Consider the following 16,884-nt stretch of genomic DNA (forward strand, 5'->3'; position numbering starts at 1 on the left):
AGGGATCTTTGAATGAATATTTACATTTTAATAGTACATTTATTTTATACAGACTAGAAAAGTTAACTAACATGTATAAAATAGCTTTCATGGATTTATTGCTTAAGGTGAGGCTAAATTTTTTGAAGTTCTTTTAAAGAAAAATGACAGTGGCTGTGTTATGTAGATACGGCAAAAATCAAAAGTTGATCTTGACTGGGAAATACTACTTTAGAAAACCTATTTGGTTTCTTCCTTCTTTCTCATGGAATCAGAGAGATGGAAAGATCTTCATTTTATGGAAGAAGGAGTGGAGAAGTAGAAAGGTGACTTGCCCAGAGTGCTTGGTTAGTCTTTGGCAGTGAGGACTAAGTAGGACTCATTGCTCCTAGGCAAGTGCTGCTTGTAGGTTACCTTTTAATAGTTTTCTGCCCCTTCTTATCAGGCAGGAGACCTTTTCTGGAGCTCTTCGAAACAGTTGAAAGCTGAATGTTAGCAATTTCTGAGCACATGTCCAACTCTAGTTGCTCTTCTTAGATGATAAATTGTATTGCTATGTTTTGATTAAATAACTTATTTCAAATAGGTATGTTATGTTTATTCATTTAAAATATTTACTGAGAACACACTATGTCTGCCTCCTTAATCTCAATAATACCTCTGAGTTACTTTTTAAAACATTTATTTAGCAGATAGTGTGTGGAAATGCCAGGCCCTCTGCTAAGCACTTTGTATGTCTTATTTACCACTTGCAGAATAGCCAGTGTTACTTATGATCTAGAAAGATAGGGGATTTGAAGGTTTTGTATTAATTGTCATAACTAAGTGCTAAAGAATCAAAAGAAGACACTGATAAATAACTGCTGAGGATTCTGTAATGAGAACAGGTAGGGCGTTAGTGGGCTGTCCTGGTGGCTCAGATGGTAAAGAATTTGCCTGCAGTGTGAGAAACCAGGGTTATCGAGAAGATGCCCTGGAGAAGGGAATGGCTACCCAATACAGTATTCTTGCCTAGAGAATTCCATGGTTAGAGGAGCCTGGTGGGCTGCAGTCCATAGGGTCCCACAGAGTCAGAGTGACTGAGCGACTAACACTCATTCACTCACTCAGGGCATTAGTGGAAAAATGGATACTGGAATTCATTGTCTCTCGTTAAAAGAAAATGAAATAGAATTCTAGGAATGAAATAAGAGTTTTTTACTACCTTATATATTACCTTAATCTTTGTAGAAAATTTGATTCCAATAGCTGCTTTCCAAATTTTTGTTCTTTTCAGCTTTAATACTTGTTACTCACCACTGCCAACATAATATAAGCTCCCTAAAATTTAACTCATTATCTTATATCTCCTGCTGATCTCTCAAAAATCTATAGTGCTCCCCAGCGTGTACCACATTAAGTAGGAATGGGTCATCTGGTGTTTGAGATATTACTGTTTATAAAAATAAATGTTTAACAGTGACTTATCTGGTAGTCCAGTGTAAGACTGCACTTCGACAGCAGAGGTGCGGGTTCCATCCCTGGACGGAGAACTAAGATCCCATTGTAGTGCTATCAAAAACAGGAATAAAGAAAAAAATGTTTGACAATAAATTGAAGCTTAGAGAAGTTAAGTAACTTGTGAAACCTGTAGTTTGTGGTGAAGCTGGATTTCCAGCCTGGGTCTGCATGAGTTCTGAGACATGCTGCTAACTGCTCTGAAATTTTTAGAATGTTACATACATTTTAAAAGGATTTGACCTTTCCCCTATATTCTCATCTCCCTATGCTATCACTCTGGTGTGCTAAATGGTTTTTTTCCCCTTTATGTGAAAACAGGAAGGGGTTGGTGGGGTTGAGGGGATGGATCATGGGCTTGGAGCCAATAATAGGCACAGTTCTGATCACAGCTTCAGTTCTCACCTCTCAAGATCTCTCTCAGGACTAAAACTTACTTCACCTGGATTTTGGTTTTGGAAGTCTTCTAAAGTCTTCTTCCCTAACACTGCATGTTTCATGCTTGCTTCTATAAACCATGTGACTAACTTCATACTGGGTTAAACTCACCTGCTTTAGTCTGAATAGGAGTGGCTATACATACTCTGGTTACCAAGTTAGTTCCTATTCCCCATTTACCTCACTAGAAGTACAAACAATATATATGTATTCACTGAGCCTGTGATTTGAGTTTGATTTCTGCTGAAAGTATGCTGCTTGAGTATGTTTGGCTGAATTCCAGCCGACAGAAATAAGTGTATTTCCTTATAATTAAACATGGGGAGAAAATATCTATGCCTGGGGTAGAGATAAATAATGTGCTTCAGAATAAACTGCTTTTTGGAAGAAGGTTTAAACAATGCAACATGGGAGATCTGCCCATAAGTCGTTTGGAGGCACTTTTAATACTAACAAGGAGCATAGTGCTCTTGCAGGTCAGGTTAACTCCTGTCGCCAGCAGTGTCACTCTGTTTCTGTAAAAAAGAAGGTGTTCTGGTTCCTTCCGGAGTTACTCACTGACTGGGTGAAAAAGGAGGATTACTCTTCAGATTCTGATCTTGGATTCCACTTGCCCTTACGTCAGTTTTTATAGGTCAGGGATTAAGGGGAAGAATTGACAACAGCGGTTTGTCACTTCAGATACCTGCTCTTCCCATGCCTTCATGTTCACACTTCTTTGTCACCTTGCTCACTCCTTGCACTTTGCAGTGTTAGATACCCGAGATTCTGTCATATACCTCTTGGGATACAGAGTTGATATCCATTGGAGAGCAGGTCTGTGTGCTTTGAGTACTGTTTTCCTGTTAGGACCAGTCATAAAGGAGTTTATTCTAGAGGGCTGCGACGCGTAGGAATCACTGAGAAAATGGCACCAGAGGTAACTGACAAGTTTATATTCTACCCAAGGAGCAGAGATGGTATTAGCTGAAAGGCTGATTTCCATCTTCCCTGTTGCCTCTGCTGGGGCTCCTGTGGTTGATAAGGTGAGGTAAGGTTTCGTCATATGGTCGATCAGCTAACTCTGTAGATCCCCTGCCTTTGCTTTGTTGTTGTTTAGTTGCTAAGTCATGCCTGACTGTTTTGCAACTTCATGGACTGTAGCCCTCCAGGCTCCTCTGTTCATGGGATTTTCCAGGTAAGAATACAGGAGTGGGTTGCCATTTCCTCCTCCAGGGGATCTTCCCGACCCAGGGATTGAACTCGCGTCTCCTGCATTGCAGGTGAATTCTTTACCGCTGAGCCACTGGGGAAGCACCCCTGCCTTTGCTGGGGCACTTAACACCTAAGATGACCATATATCTGATTTACTTGGGACCCAGTTTCCCCATAGCCCTAATACAATGATGAGTGCTCTTTCATTCCTAAAAAGGTCCTGGTTTGGATGATAAGTCTAGGGCCACCTACTCATGATCATAAGAGCTGTCTGGAGCTCTGGTAGAACCAAGGCCTTAGTCTCTTCACTCCTCCTATTCACTGTTGAATGCCTCTGCTAGAAAAGCCTCCATTCTCCCCATGTCAGGTCTTTCAGCTGCCACTTTGAAGGTATAAGTTTGAGAGGCAAAGAGGGTGGTTAGTCATTTTTCTCCTTGTCCTAGAAACCACCCCGCTCCCTGCCAAAAAACATGTTAAAACCATTAAGAAAATGCTAGCTCTAGAGGCTAAGTTACCTCTACCTTTCCATGTACTTCCTCTTATAGTTCTTGTCCTGCTATTCACTTGTACATTCTTTTTTCTTTCTTTTTATTTATTTATTTTTCTTTAATATTTGGCTGTGCTGGGTCTTCATTGCAGCGGCTTCAGGCTTCCCTGTTTGCAGCTTGCAGGCTCCAGAGCACACGGGCTTAGGATTTGCAGTGTGCGGGCCTCTCTCCAGTTGTGGTGCTCAAGCTTAGTTGCCCTGCAGCCTGTGGGATCTTAGTTCCCCTACCAGAGATCGAACCTGTGTCCCCTGCATTGGAAGGTGGATTCTTAATCTCTGGACAACCAGGGAAGTCCCCTTCCTTTCTTTTTTAAAAAACTCTCCCTGTGGCTTGGTTTTTTTGCAGAGTTGATTTTGAGGAAAGGCATTTTGATGAATGATTCTCCACTGAGTTGGAATTTTTTTCCTGAGGTGTTTTTAACCCAAAGTGATGTGATATAGATATTGAAACCATGCTAAAGGCTTAGTTTTGTGGATTATCTGTCTAGCACCAGGTACATTTGGAATGAAAGTTGACTTTCAAGTGTATAGGTTGGCCCTGTGAAGAGTTTTCAGATATTGTAGTTTTTCAGGTATGTGGGCAGTTGGCTGTAGAGTGTCTTTGATGCCATATAATGTCATCATTGAAGAGGTTTAAGAGACCTGGGTTAAAGGCCTGATTTCACCCGTCTTGTGATCTTAGGCTGCTGATGTTCTGCCCCTGTGGAATCATGCAGTTTTATTGCTGAAAAGAACTAATGATCATCTAACTGAACCCCTTTAATTTTACATGTAAGAACATAAAGGAGTAAAGAGGTAAAATGATTAGCCCAGTAGCTCACAACTAGAAAGCAGTGCAAGCAAGATTAAAATCTGGGTCTTCTGACGTGGTCCCTCAGCAGGGAACATAGGTTCTGCATTTATAAAGGACTTCCTCAAAGTGACTTACTCCACCAGTACATTCTCTCTGCAGTTTTATTGTCTCTGAAAGGGATTGTTTTTATTAAGTTGATGATGCCTCATTATTTTGCAGATGAGTAGTAGAGATTTTCCAGGGTGGAGGCAGACTGTCAATCTGGTTGACTCTCTAGTTTTAATTCTTAGCCTGCCTATACTTCCTTATTTTAAAAAGTCTTCCAAGAACGTTACTCAGGAGGAGGAATTTTTTGCAAATCCAGATACCTGTCAAAATCTTGTTATACAACTTTCCTCATTCTAAATTTCCATTAAAGTCTTGTATCTAAATTCTGGTTGTGTATTTGGCATTACTCCTTAAAGCCAGGTAACTAATTGGAGTCTCTGAGGATAGTTTTGGTGGGTTTTGGTTTGTTTTTTTTTTTTTTTGTAGATTTCTTAACTATGTTTGATGACCAAATACTAATATTTTATGGCTTCCTGCCATAGGTGGCTGCAGCATGTTTTGCCTTAGACATACGGCAAGAAACAACTGAAACTGACATGTTTGGCAACCACCGTCAACTTGATTTAGTCTTAGAGTTGACCTCTCTGTTTACCTTCCTGGAGGGACTAAGCATTGGTGCCTACATTGGTTTAATTGTTAGAAATTGCCTGTGAAGGGTAAAAGAAAACTTTATTGTGTTGTTCCTTGCTTCTGCAAAAGTTAGGCAGGCAGTTTTCTTAAACACAGAAAAAAGTAAAAATAAGAAGCTTCGCAGAATGAATGAAGACCATCTATGCTTTAATCGGGAAAGCATATTGTCCAGGTTAGTTCTCTATGGCAGAAATGAGACAGGACATGAGGACAGTCTGTGGTCTGGGAATACCTCAAAATGAATGTATCGTCCACTCTCATAAATTCCCTGTAAATTCTTACCGTTGTTGAGGCCCAGAGAATCTGTTTTTAGTGTTGCCCTAGCTCTATTTGGGGCTTCCCAGGTGGCTGTAGTGGTAAAGAATCCTCCTACCAATGTGGGAGACACAGGATACCCAGGTTCCATCCTTGGGTAGGGAAGAGTCCCTGAAGTAGGAAATGGCAACCCACTCCAGTATTTTTGCTTGGAAAATTCCACTGGCGGGCTACAGTTCATGGGGTCACAAAGAATCAGACACAGCTGAGCGACTGAGCACTCAACAGCTCTATTTGAGGAGCTTTTGCCCTTTGACATTTCACTACTCCCATACTTTACTATTGAGAATTTCCTGTTGAGTCATACAATTTATCAGATTATGGCACTTATAAGACAGACTTCCCACTTATTCATGTTTTTTAAATGTCATATATTAATTATGGGAAATTTGGAAAATAGATATTTAAAGAAAGATCACACCTACTCAGGATGACCATTTTGGACATACGGGACATACTTTATTTAGTCTTTATATGTGTATATTTAAAAAAATTAAATTGAAATTAGGCCACCTCTGCTGTTTTATGTTTTCTCTTCATTTTTTTTTCATATATCACCTTGCTATTTAGCATTTTTTCTAAATTGACTCCTTAAAACAGTATTTGAAAGGAAACTTTATATTACTATAATGTCTGTGAAATCATGGGTTTAATATGCTAAGTTTTTTCCCCCTAACACACGTTAAAATACATAATTATTAAAGTCATTTCTCTACTGTCTGAAATCATCCAGTGGCCTCTGCTTACTACACTTTAGGAGAAACGGGCTTTGGACTCAGTCATCTTGGATTTGAATCCCACTTTGCCTCTGACTGGTGGTGTGTATTTTGGGACGGGGGAGTTTGCCTCTTTGTGCCTTAGTTTCTTCGTTGGCAGAATGGGGAAATTGGAGAAGATGATCTGTTAGGTGTCTTCGGACTCTCTTCTGTGATTCTGATATGGATTTTTTCCCCTCTATTTCTGTTTAGGAAGTAGAGACATTTTCTAGGGATTGATGTGCTGGCTTAGGATTTAAAGACCCTAATTCTATTAAACTCCACTGCTGTTAGTGATCTGATTTTAGAGAAACCATTTTATTTCCCAGTGTTCTAGTTGTCTCTTTAGGGTGTTGCTGCGACTTTAATTTCTGCTTCTCCCTTAGTGTAAAGTGTTTCAAACTAGGAGTCGAGGCTTCCTTCATTGAGGCAAACCATTGCCTTACTCTTCACATCCTTAAAATGGGGATAATTTTTCTACCTTACTTAATCGGATATGTGGAAAAATGAGATAATCGGTAGATGAGTGGAATTATTTTCAGGATAAAGATACTAGATAAGAGCAGAGTAATAGCAGAAGTATTACTCCTGTGGCTACTTCTTTGTAGTGAAGAGCCAAATTCATGTGATACCACCTTCTCTCTCCACCCCTGCCTGCACTTACCATTTGATTTTTTTCTCCCTAATTTCAGTTCAGTTCAGTTTAGTTCAGTCGCTCAATCATGTCTGACTCTTTGCGACCCCATGGACTGCAGCACTCCAGGCTTCCCTGTAAATTGAGTAAACCCTGAGTAAACTCCGGAGTTTACTCAAACTCATGTCCATTGAGTCGGTGATGCCATTCAACCATCTCATCCTCTGTCATCCCCTTCTCCTCCCACCTTCAATCTTTCCCAGCATCAGGGTCTTTTCCAGTGATCCAGTGAGTCAGTTTTTAACATCTGGTGGCCAAAGTGTTGGGGTTTCAGCTTCAGCATCAGTCCTTCCAATGAATATTCAGAACTGATTTCCTTTAGGATGGACTGGTTGGATCTCCTTGCAGTCCAAGGGACTCTCAAGAGTCTTCTCCAACACCACAGTTCAAAAGCATCAGTTCTTCGGCACTCAGCTTTCTTTATAGTCCAACTCTCACATCCATACATGACTACTGGAAAAACCATAGCTTTGACTAGATGGACTTTGTTGGCAAAGTATTGTCTCTGCTTTTTAATATGCTATCTAGGTTGGTCATAACTTCCCTTCCAAGGAGTAAACGTCTTTTAATATCATAGCTGCAGTTACCATCTGCAGTGATTTTCAGATTAGATCAGTCTCTCAGTTGTGTTCGACTCTTTGCAACCCTGTGAATCCCAGCACGCCAGGCCTCCCTGTCCATCACCAACTCCCGGAGTTCACCAAGGCTCACGTCCATCGAGTCAGTGATGCCATCTAGCCATCTCATCCTCTGTCATCCCCTTCTCCTCCTGCCCCCAATCCCTCCCAGCATCACAGTCTTTTCCAATGAGTCAACTCTTTGCATGAGGTGGCCAAAGTACTGGAGTTTCAGCTTTAGCATCATTCCTTCCAAAGAAATCCCAGGGCTGATCTCCTTCAGAATGGACTGGTTGGATCTCCTTGCAGTCCAAGGGACTCTCAAGAGTCTCCTCCAACACCACAGTTCAAAAGCATCAATTCTTCGGCGCTCAGCCTTCTTCACAGTCCAACTCTCAAATCCATACGTGACCACAGGAAAAACCATAGCCTTGACTAGACAGACCTTTGTTGGCAAAGTAATGTCTCTGCTTTTGAATATGCTATCTAGGTTGGTCATAACTTTCCTTCCAAGGAGTAAGCGTCTTTTATTTTCATGGCTGCAGTCACCATCTGCAGTGATTTTGGAGCCCAGAAAAATAAAGTCTGACACTGTTTCCACTGTTTCCTCATCTATTTCCTATGAAGTGATGGGACCGGATGCCATGATCTTCGTTTTCTGAATGTTGAGCTTTAAGCCAACTTTTTCACTCTCCACTTTCACTTTCATCAAGAGGCTTTTTAGTTCCTCTTCACTTTCTGCCATAAGGGTGGTGTCATCTGCATATCTGAGGTGATTGATATTTCTCCTGGCAATCTGGATTCCAGCTTGTGCTTCTTCCAGCCCAGTGTTTCTCATGATGTACTCTGCATATAAGTTAAATAAACAGGGTGACAATATACAGCCTTGACGAACTCCTTTTCCTATTTGGAACCAGTCTGTTGTTCCATGTCCAGTTCTAACTGTTGCTTCCTGACCTGCATACAGATTTCTCAAGAGGCAGGTCAGGTGGTCTGGTATTCCCATCTCTTTCAGAATTTTCCACAGTTTATTGTGATCCACACAGTCAAAGGCTTTGGCATAGTCAATAAAGCAGAAATAGATGTTTTTCTGGAACTCTCTTGCTTTTTCCATGATCCAGCGGATGTTGGCAATTTAATCTCGGGTTCCTCTGCCTTTTCTGAAACCAGCTTGAACATCAGGAAGTTCACGGTTCACATACTGTTGAAGCCTGGCTTGGAGAATTTTGAGTATTACTTTAGTAGTGTGTGAGATGAGTGCAATTGTGCAGTAGTTTGAGCATTCTTTGGCATTTCCTTTCTTTGGGATTGAAATGAAAACTGACCTTTTCTAGTCCTGTGGCCACTGCTGAGTTTTCCAAATTTTCTGGCATATCAGTACTTTCACAGCATCATCTTTTAGGATTTGAAATAGCTCAGCTGAAATTCCATCACCTCCACTAGCTTTGTTTGTAGTGATGCTTCCTAAGGCCTGCTTGACTTCAAATTCTAGGATGTCTGACTCTAGATGAGTGATCATACCATCATGATCATCTGGGTCGTGAAGATCTTTTTTGTATAGTTCTTCTGTGTATTCTTGCTACCTCTTCTTAATATCTTCTGCTTCTGTTAGGTCCATACTATTTCTGTCCTTTATTGTGCCCATCTTTGCATGAAATGTTCCCTCTGTAGCTCTCATCTTCTTGAAGAGATCTCTCATCTTTCCTATTCTATTGTTTTCCTCTATTTCTTTGCACTGATCACTGAGGAAGACTTTCTTACCTCTTGTTGCTATTCTTTGAAACTCTGCATTCAAATGAGTATACCTTTCCTTTTTTTCTCTGCTTTCCCTTGTCTTCTTTTCACAGCTATTTGTAAGGCCTCCTCAGACAGCCAGTTTGGCTTTTTGCATTTCTTTTTCTTGGGGATGGTCTTGATCCCTGTCTTCTGTACAGTGTCACCAACTTTCATCCATAGTTCTTCAGGCACTCTATCTGATACAATCCCTTGAATCTATTTGTCACTTCTACTGTATAATCTTAAGGGATTTGATTTAGGTCATACCTGAATGGTCTAGTGGTTTTCCCTACTTTTTCAATTTAAGACTGAATTTGGCAATAAGGAGTTCATTATCTGAGACACAGTCAGCTCCCTCTCTTGTTTTTGCTGACTGTATAGAGCTTCTCCCATCTTTGGCTCCAAAAAATATAATCAGTCTGATTTCGATATTGACTATCTGGTGATGTCCATGTGTAGAGTCTTCTCTTGAAAGAGTTCCCTAATTTGGGAACTGCCATTCGACCCCAGTTTTGTGACCTTAGACAAATCACCCAGTTTTAACCTCTCCATTGGCTAATTGCATGCAGCCTGCACTGAAGCCTGCACTCAGCCTGCGAAAATCAAGGTGCTGTCTTCTCTTAAACCATTGGGAGATATGACTTAAGCCTATACTCCTCTGGCCTAGTAGTGGCTTTCTTTTAAACAAAGTTGTGTAATCTCTCCTTTGCTGTTTAATCTGGCAAGTTTCACTCGTTTGCTTTGCTGACTAGCCTCTGTGTACTTGAGAGGCTGGATTGTATAGTGGTAAGGAGCACCATCTCTGGAGACAGATTACCTGGATTCAGATCCCAGCTCACATTTTTGGTTGCTGTGTGCCTTCAGGTTACTTAGTTTTTCTGTAGTTTCATCTGGATAATACCTGATTCATAGGGTTATTAAGAGGATTAGAAGATCCACTACATGTAAAACCCTTAGGATAGTCCCTCACCCAGAGTAGGTTTAACTGATGTTAGCTATTGTTTTAGTTCAAATAGCATAATAATTAGCTAACACATTAGCTAACATTTATCTACCTGTGTTATTTATCAGGCAGTGGGTTAAGCCTTTCACACAGATCTATCATTAATCCTAACATGTGTTTGTGCTTCAGTCATGTCCAACTCTTTGCGATTCCATGGACTATAGCCCGCCAGGCTCCTCTGTCCATGGAATTTGCCAGGCAAGAATACTGGAATGGGTTGCCATTCCCTTCTCCAGAGGATCTTCCTGACCCAGGGATCAAGCACATTGCAGGCAGATTCTTCATAATCTGAACCACCAGGGAAGTCCAATAACACTATAGACAATAGGTCCTTATTTTCTCAGTTTTGCAGATGAGAGGATACAATTTAGAGAGGTAACCTGTCTGACGGAGAAGGCGATGGCACCCCACTCCAGTACTCTTGCCTGGAAAATCCCATGGATGGAGGAGCCTGGTGGGCTGCAGTCCATGGGATCGCTAAGAGTCGGACACGACTGAGAGACCTCACTTTCACTTTACACTTTCCTGCATTGGAGAAGGAAATGGCAACCCACTCCAGTGTTCTTGCCTGGAGAATCCCAGGGACAGGGGAGCCTGGTGGGATGCCGTCTCTGGGGTCACACAGAGTCGGACACGACTGAAGCAACTTAGCAGCAGCAGCAACCTGTCTAAAGGTACATAGGTAGTAAGTGGTACAGGCAACTTCTGTCCTTTTTGAACTGACCAGATGACTCACAGAGACAGAACTGTAGAAACTGTAGAGCTTTTTTCACGTTCTAAACTGATCTATCCTTGCTTCATCAGCTCTCCTTAGCTTTTTGGGGTCAGAAATTTGGGCACAGCTGTTCTGCTCCCTCTACTGGCTAAAAAGCAGCCCAACGGTTTCAGATAATGCCTCAGTTTGTATCCTTTGTGTTTTTTGCCAACACATGGTTGAAAAGTGTTATCTTTGTACAGGGCTCTTAATACCTTGCCTGAGGAAATGGGGCAGGGTCGGGGAGAATGTGCACCTAGCGGCTTCTGACACTGCCCTTGAGGGCAAGCAGAGGAAGCAGGCCCTGTCACAGGGATGATTTCTGCCTCAGTGATTCCAGTCTCCTGTGGACTTGGGCTGCCATTATCATTTTAGGTACTAAGAACACATCATTTTACATGATCCTGAGGCACTCTACAAATAACCATTCATGTTAAATCCCCAAGTATTTATTTTGTAAAATTAAATCCAAAATGAAGATTAAAGATAATCTGGGTGATAGGGGAAGATTCTTTGGTTGAGAATGGTTATGACTTTGAGTGCATAGGTATAGATATTCTGTTTCCTTTTTTACTGAACTTTTTTTTTTAATGCTAGTGCAGTTCAAGAGAGGTCGTGCTGCTGGCAGAGAGAGGTTGTGCTGCCTGTTGATATCTTAATGAAACACAGAGGTTCCCTCAGTTATATTTCTTTTCTGTGGATATCCCGGCGCATCCTGGAGAGTTTTATTTTCTTTTTCTATCATGAACATTAATATATATATATATATATAAATATATAGGGATGTCCCTGGTGGTCCAGTGATTATATCTTCACCTTTCAATACAGGGGATGAAGTGTGATCCCTGATTGGGGAGCTAAGATCCCACATGCCCCATGACCAAAAAACCAAAGCATAAAAAAGGATACAATATTGTAACAAATTCAGTAAAGACTTTAAAAATGGTCCACATTTTTAAAAAATCTTTAAAATATATATATTTTAAATTCTTTGGTAATGTGCAAGCATATACAAAAATGTAGTATACCCATCTGTAACAGTTAATATTTTATCACCTATTCACCTCCATTTTTTTTTCTGGAATATTTTAAAGGAACTTCCAGACATTCACCACTTAACCCCATTAGAGAACGCATCCTTAACTGATAAGTTTTTTTTCTTTTTTAACATGACCACAATACCATTGCTATACCTAAAAGATATAACAATGTCATGCCATATTTAAATAGGAAGAGATATACCGAATTTGACAGTGTGTTGGTTGTTTGTTGAATTTGCTTCTAATCTTAGTATTTTAAAAAAGAAACAAGATTTTACACATACATTTGAGGTCCCCTTTTACTGTTTGTGTTTATTCTTAAATAATATGGTGGTGTTTTGCATGTTTATATATACTTAATGTTTTCCTTTACATATCCTTCTGAAACCTGTTTTTATTACTTAAAATTAGGTTTTCAAAGTTTATTCATTTTGGTACATGTATCTAGCTCGTTTTAAATGCTGGGTAGTGGTTCCACTGAGCTTAGATTTTATTTGTATTTTCATCCCAATTGTTTTTATTGTTCATATATTGATGGATATTTGTGTTACCTACTTTTTTTTTTCTTTGCTATTATGAACAGTGAGGCAGTGGACATTCTTGTACATTTCTTTGTGCCATTTTGAAAGAAGAGCTCTATAATTTACATTTCTCTAATTACTTTAGAGGTTGAGATCCTCTATAATATCTATTTGCCATTTTATTTTCCTCTTCTGTGAGTTGTCATGTCTGCCTCTTTTCCTAGTGGTTTTCAAAACTGATTTGTAGAAATTCTTGTGTATTCTTTGAAATAAGCCATGATCAGTTTTGTGTGTTGCTACTAGAATCTTTTATCATTTCAGGCAGTCCCTTCTTGGTCCCTGTCTCTGCTCCCTCTGTTTAACTCCAGTTAAGTTGATTTCTGTTTTTATTCCTGTGGTCCTTTGTTTTATTTTTACCTACTGTGTTTTGAGTTGTGCTACCAAGGCAGAGAATCCCTTCAGTTGTTCATCAACTGAATTTGCTTTGTTGGTTATGGTTTGTTTTTTGTTTTGTAATGCAAACAATCTACAATAGTGGTTAAGAGAGTGGGGACTATGGAGTCTTTTAACTATTTCCTTTTGAATCGTGAAAGTGAAGGTCGCTCAGTCCTGTGACCCCATGGACTATACAGTCCATGGAATTCTCCAGGCCAGAATACTGGAGTGGGTAGCTGTTCCCTTCTCCAGGGTATCTTCCCAACCCAGGGATCGAACCCAGGTCTCCTGCATTGCAGGTGGATTCCTTACCAGCTGAACCACCAGGGAAGCCCTTTGAATCTTGATTAACCAACCATTTTATTTACAGTTACTACCTTGGCAAATTACTTAACTCTCTTGTAGTTGACTTTATAGTCCGTAAAACCCATGAGAGTAAAGCTGATCCTAGGTATGTATTTGATGAAAGTCAGGCTCAGAGAGATTAGATTAGAAACATGAATAAGTGGAAGAAACATGTGGGCCTCTTTATCTTTTAATTTGCACTTTTGATACAGAGGTGGGCACAGAAAAATATTTCTCTAAGATACAGAGTAGCAAAAACAGTGCCAAGTCTCTGACCTGTGGCCTCAAGTGGTGGGGAAATCAGAGAGAGGAGAGACTATGTAGAGCTAAAGTGCCCGTGGGGGAAATCAGAGAGAGGAGAGACTATGTAGAGCTAAAGTGCCCGTGGCTTGTCAAATCTGTGAATAGGGAGGAAAACCCCTTTATGCCATTTTCCATTAAAATAAAACAAACAAACCCCCAAACTTTATTTTCATGACTTTAACTTTATAAGAGATATGGGATTTAAATAACCATCCCAGGCCAGCCTAGTTGAATTAGGCAAATCATAAACAAAGAACATTGTGGGTCATAGTTAAGGGATCATTCTGGTAGATAAATGAAATACTTTGGAGGAGGACACAACTTGATTTTGACCAACAATGGAAGGAAGAAGAATCCCAAGAAACAAAGGAACTCAAGGAATGAAGGCAACTTCCTTTCTGGAGGAGGGAGAATAAGTTTGATTTGGCTACTCTATTTTCTACTTTTTTTAACTAAAAGAGGAAATATGTTTATGGCAAAACATCAAGTAGTAAAGGAAGGTATAAAGTAATAATTAAAACATAATGATTTTTCCAACAGTATATACCCAAAGAACAGAAAGTAGGGGCTTGAACAAATATTTATACATCCATATGCTCTTAGCAATGCTACGCACAATAGCCGAAAGGTGGAGACAACCTAAATATCTATAGATGGATGAATGAACTTTAAAAAAATGATATGTGTGTAATGAAATATTACTCAGCCTTACAAAGAATGAAATTCTGATATGTGCTACCATATAGATGAACCTTCAAGATGTTAATGCTAAGTGACTAAACCGTACACAAAGGGACAAATATTACATGATTCCATTTATATGGGAGTACCTAGAGTAATCAAATTCATAGAGGCAGAAAGTAAAATAATGGTTACTGAGCACTGGGGAGAGATACCGTGTATTGGGTACAGAATAAATATTGGGTACAGTACTCAAACTAAAAGTTTGAGGAGATGTACAAGTTCTGGAGATGGATAATGGTGATGTTTGCACAACACTGCAAATGTACTTAATGCCACTGAATTGTACATTCATAAATGATTAAAATGCTGCATTTTCTGTTACATAAATTTTATCACAGTGAAAAGTCTCCCAGTAGCCCTAGCCTAGAAGTGGTGTCCACTGAAAACAACTCCTTTTACAGCCATCTAGATATGCAAATACAAGCATAGACATGCAAGCATAAGCATGTTAATTCAGTGTCTACTCCTTGGGGCATTCACTTAGGTGCTAGAAAGTCTGCAGTGAACAAAACTGACAAGGTTCCTGCTGTCATGGAGCTTCTTAAAAATTTGTTTTACACAAAAGGATGTTGGTATGCATACTATTTTACACTTCATGTTTTTCCCCTGACAAAGACCTGTGGTCATCTTTCTGTGTTAATTCTTATAGACTTATTGATTTAGTGGTTGCATCTAGTGGTACGCTTTTGTATGATTGTGATACAATTTGTAGCTATTATATTGAATGGAGAAGGGGAGGCTGAAGTATAGAACTTACTATTTTTCTGCCCTGTTGAAAGTTACATTTTTATTAGGAATATAATATAGGCTTATTATAAAGAGTCAAGCCATGCCAAATCTATAAAAGTAAAAACTTTCTAACATGTGTTCTAACTCTTTTTTAATCCTACTCCCTGGAAGTAGTAAACCCTTTTAACAGTCCATTGTTCATCCTTCCAGACATGTATAATGCATTTGCAAAAATAAAGAATATGTAGAACATGTATCTTCTCATTCTCTAGGAGCTGGCGCATGCAGTAGAATATTGCTCATTCTACTCAGACTATAGAGAGTTGTGCAGAGGAAAGAGCTGGACCGAGCTTCTTGAGAGCCAAGTTCTGTCTTGATCCTGCTGCTGTGACAGGCAGTTCCTCAGTTATCCTTTGTCTAGTGTCCCATAGTCAATGAGATCTCATCAAGGAGAGTGCTTTGGAAAACTGTTATGCTTTAAATTCGGGGATAATTTCTTTAGAGTTCTTTGCAAGCAGTAGAAAGCAACTCAGGTTCTGTTAGACCAGAAAAAAAGTGGGGAAACTTTAGTGGAAGAATTTTAGGTAGCAAATGAAGAAATGTGTAAATGACTGGGTCTCTGAAAATTCAGGAATTTCTGTGTGTCTGTTCAAGATGTAATTCCTGGGGAAGAGTGAGTGACTTAGAGGCCACATGTCCACTGAAGATTAAGGGGATAGAGTCCTGGGTTTATGTGCATCAGAGTCTCATGGAGGTGGGGAGATGCAGTTTTGAAAAGTATGGGATTCAGGCTGGAAAAATGAAATATCAGCCTTGAAATGCCAGCTGTTTTAACCCTAGATTCTTGCTCCCCTCTCAAGGAGGAGATGATCGTCGGGTTCTACTATGGCACATGGAACAAGCTATCCACTCCAGAGTTAAGCCCATACAGCTGAAAGGAGAGCATCATTCCAACATTTTTTGCCTGGCTTTCAACAGTGGGAACACCAAAGTATTCTCTGGAGGTGAGCAGAAGGGAGATTTCCCCTTGGGAAATTGACTGTGGCTGGGATTTCAGATAAAGGAGAGCTAAAATTACTCCAAATTTCCTTTCTTTTAGCCCACTGAGTTGTGGAAATATTGGTTTCCCATAGCTTGTCTTCTCTGTATGATAGCAGTTTAGATACACATATCAGACTAATGTCTGTCTGTCCTTTCTCTCCTTTGCTCTTGTTTCTTTCTATCTTCTTTGGTAGAAAACTTCACATTGCAGTCTGGTACACAGATACATATTAGAAAGAGTACTTAACTTTACTATGTGTGACTCACTCTGATTTTTTTTTTTTCTATTCTGTTTTTAAAGATTTTAAAGGTTTTGATTCCAGTTGGTATTATGACCCATTAGTGGCTCTTTTTTGAAAACATGTTATGTTGGGGTATAACTGGAATGGCTTGCAGTCAAGCCAGCCTCTTGATGGCATCCATCAATCACACTCCTGTCTGACCACTACATTTCTAGGCCTGACCTCTCTTCTGCTTCCATGGTAGCTCAGACAGTAAAGAATCTTCCTGCAGTGTAGGAGACCTGGGTTCAGTCCCTGGGTTGGGAAGATCCCCTGGAGAAGGGACTGGCAATCCACTCCAGTATTCTTGCCTGGAGAATTACATGGACAGAGGAACCTGGTGGG

The 16,884-nt window shown here is 40.0% G+C and overlaps 1 protein-coding gene across 7 annotated transcripts in view; it reads left to right on the forward strand.

Moving 5' to 3' along the window:
* Positions 1-16,884, forward strand: part of DCAF5 (DDB1 and CUL4 associated factor 5) — a 91,433-nt gene that overhangs the window by 9,964 nt on the left and 64,585 nt on the right. For all 7 annotated transcript variants that reach the window (XM_086320059.1, XM_086320064.1, XM_086320060.1 and 4 more), the window contains exon 2: positions 16,078-16,221. In XM_086320059.1, the coding sequence (XP_086176185.1) occupies positions 16,078-16,221 (144 nt within the window). The remainder of the gene's footprint in view (positions 1-16,077; positions 16,222-16,884) is intronic.

This window comes from Bos grunniens, chromosome 10, assembly GCF_055505025.1.
Source record: "Bos grunniens cultivar Pamir isolate PY7600 chromosome 10, Bosgru_T2T1.0, whole genome shotgun sequence".
NCBI lineage: Eukaryota > Metazoa > Chordata > Mammalia > Artiodactyla > Bovidae > Bos > Bos grunniens.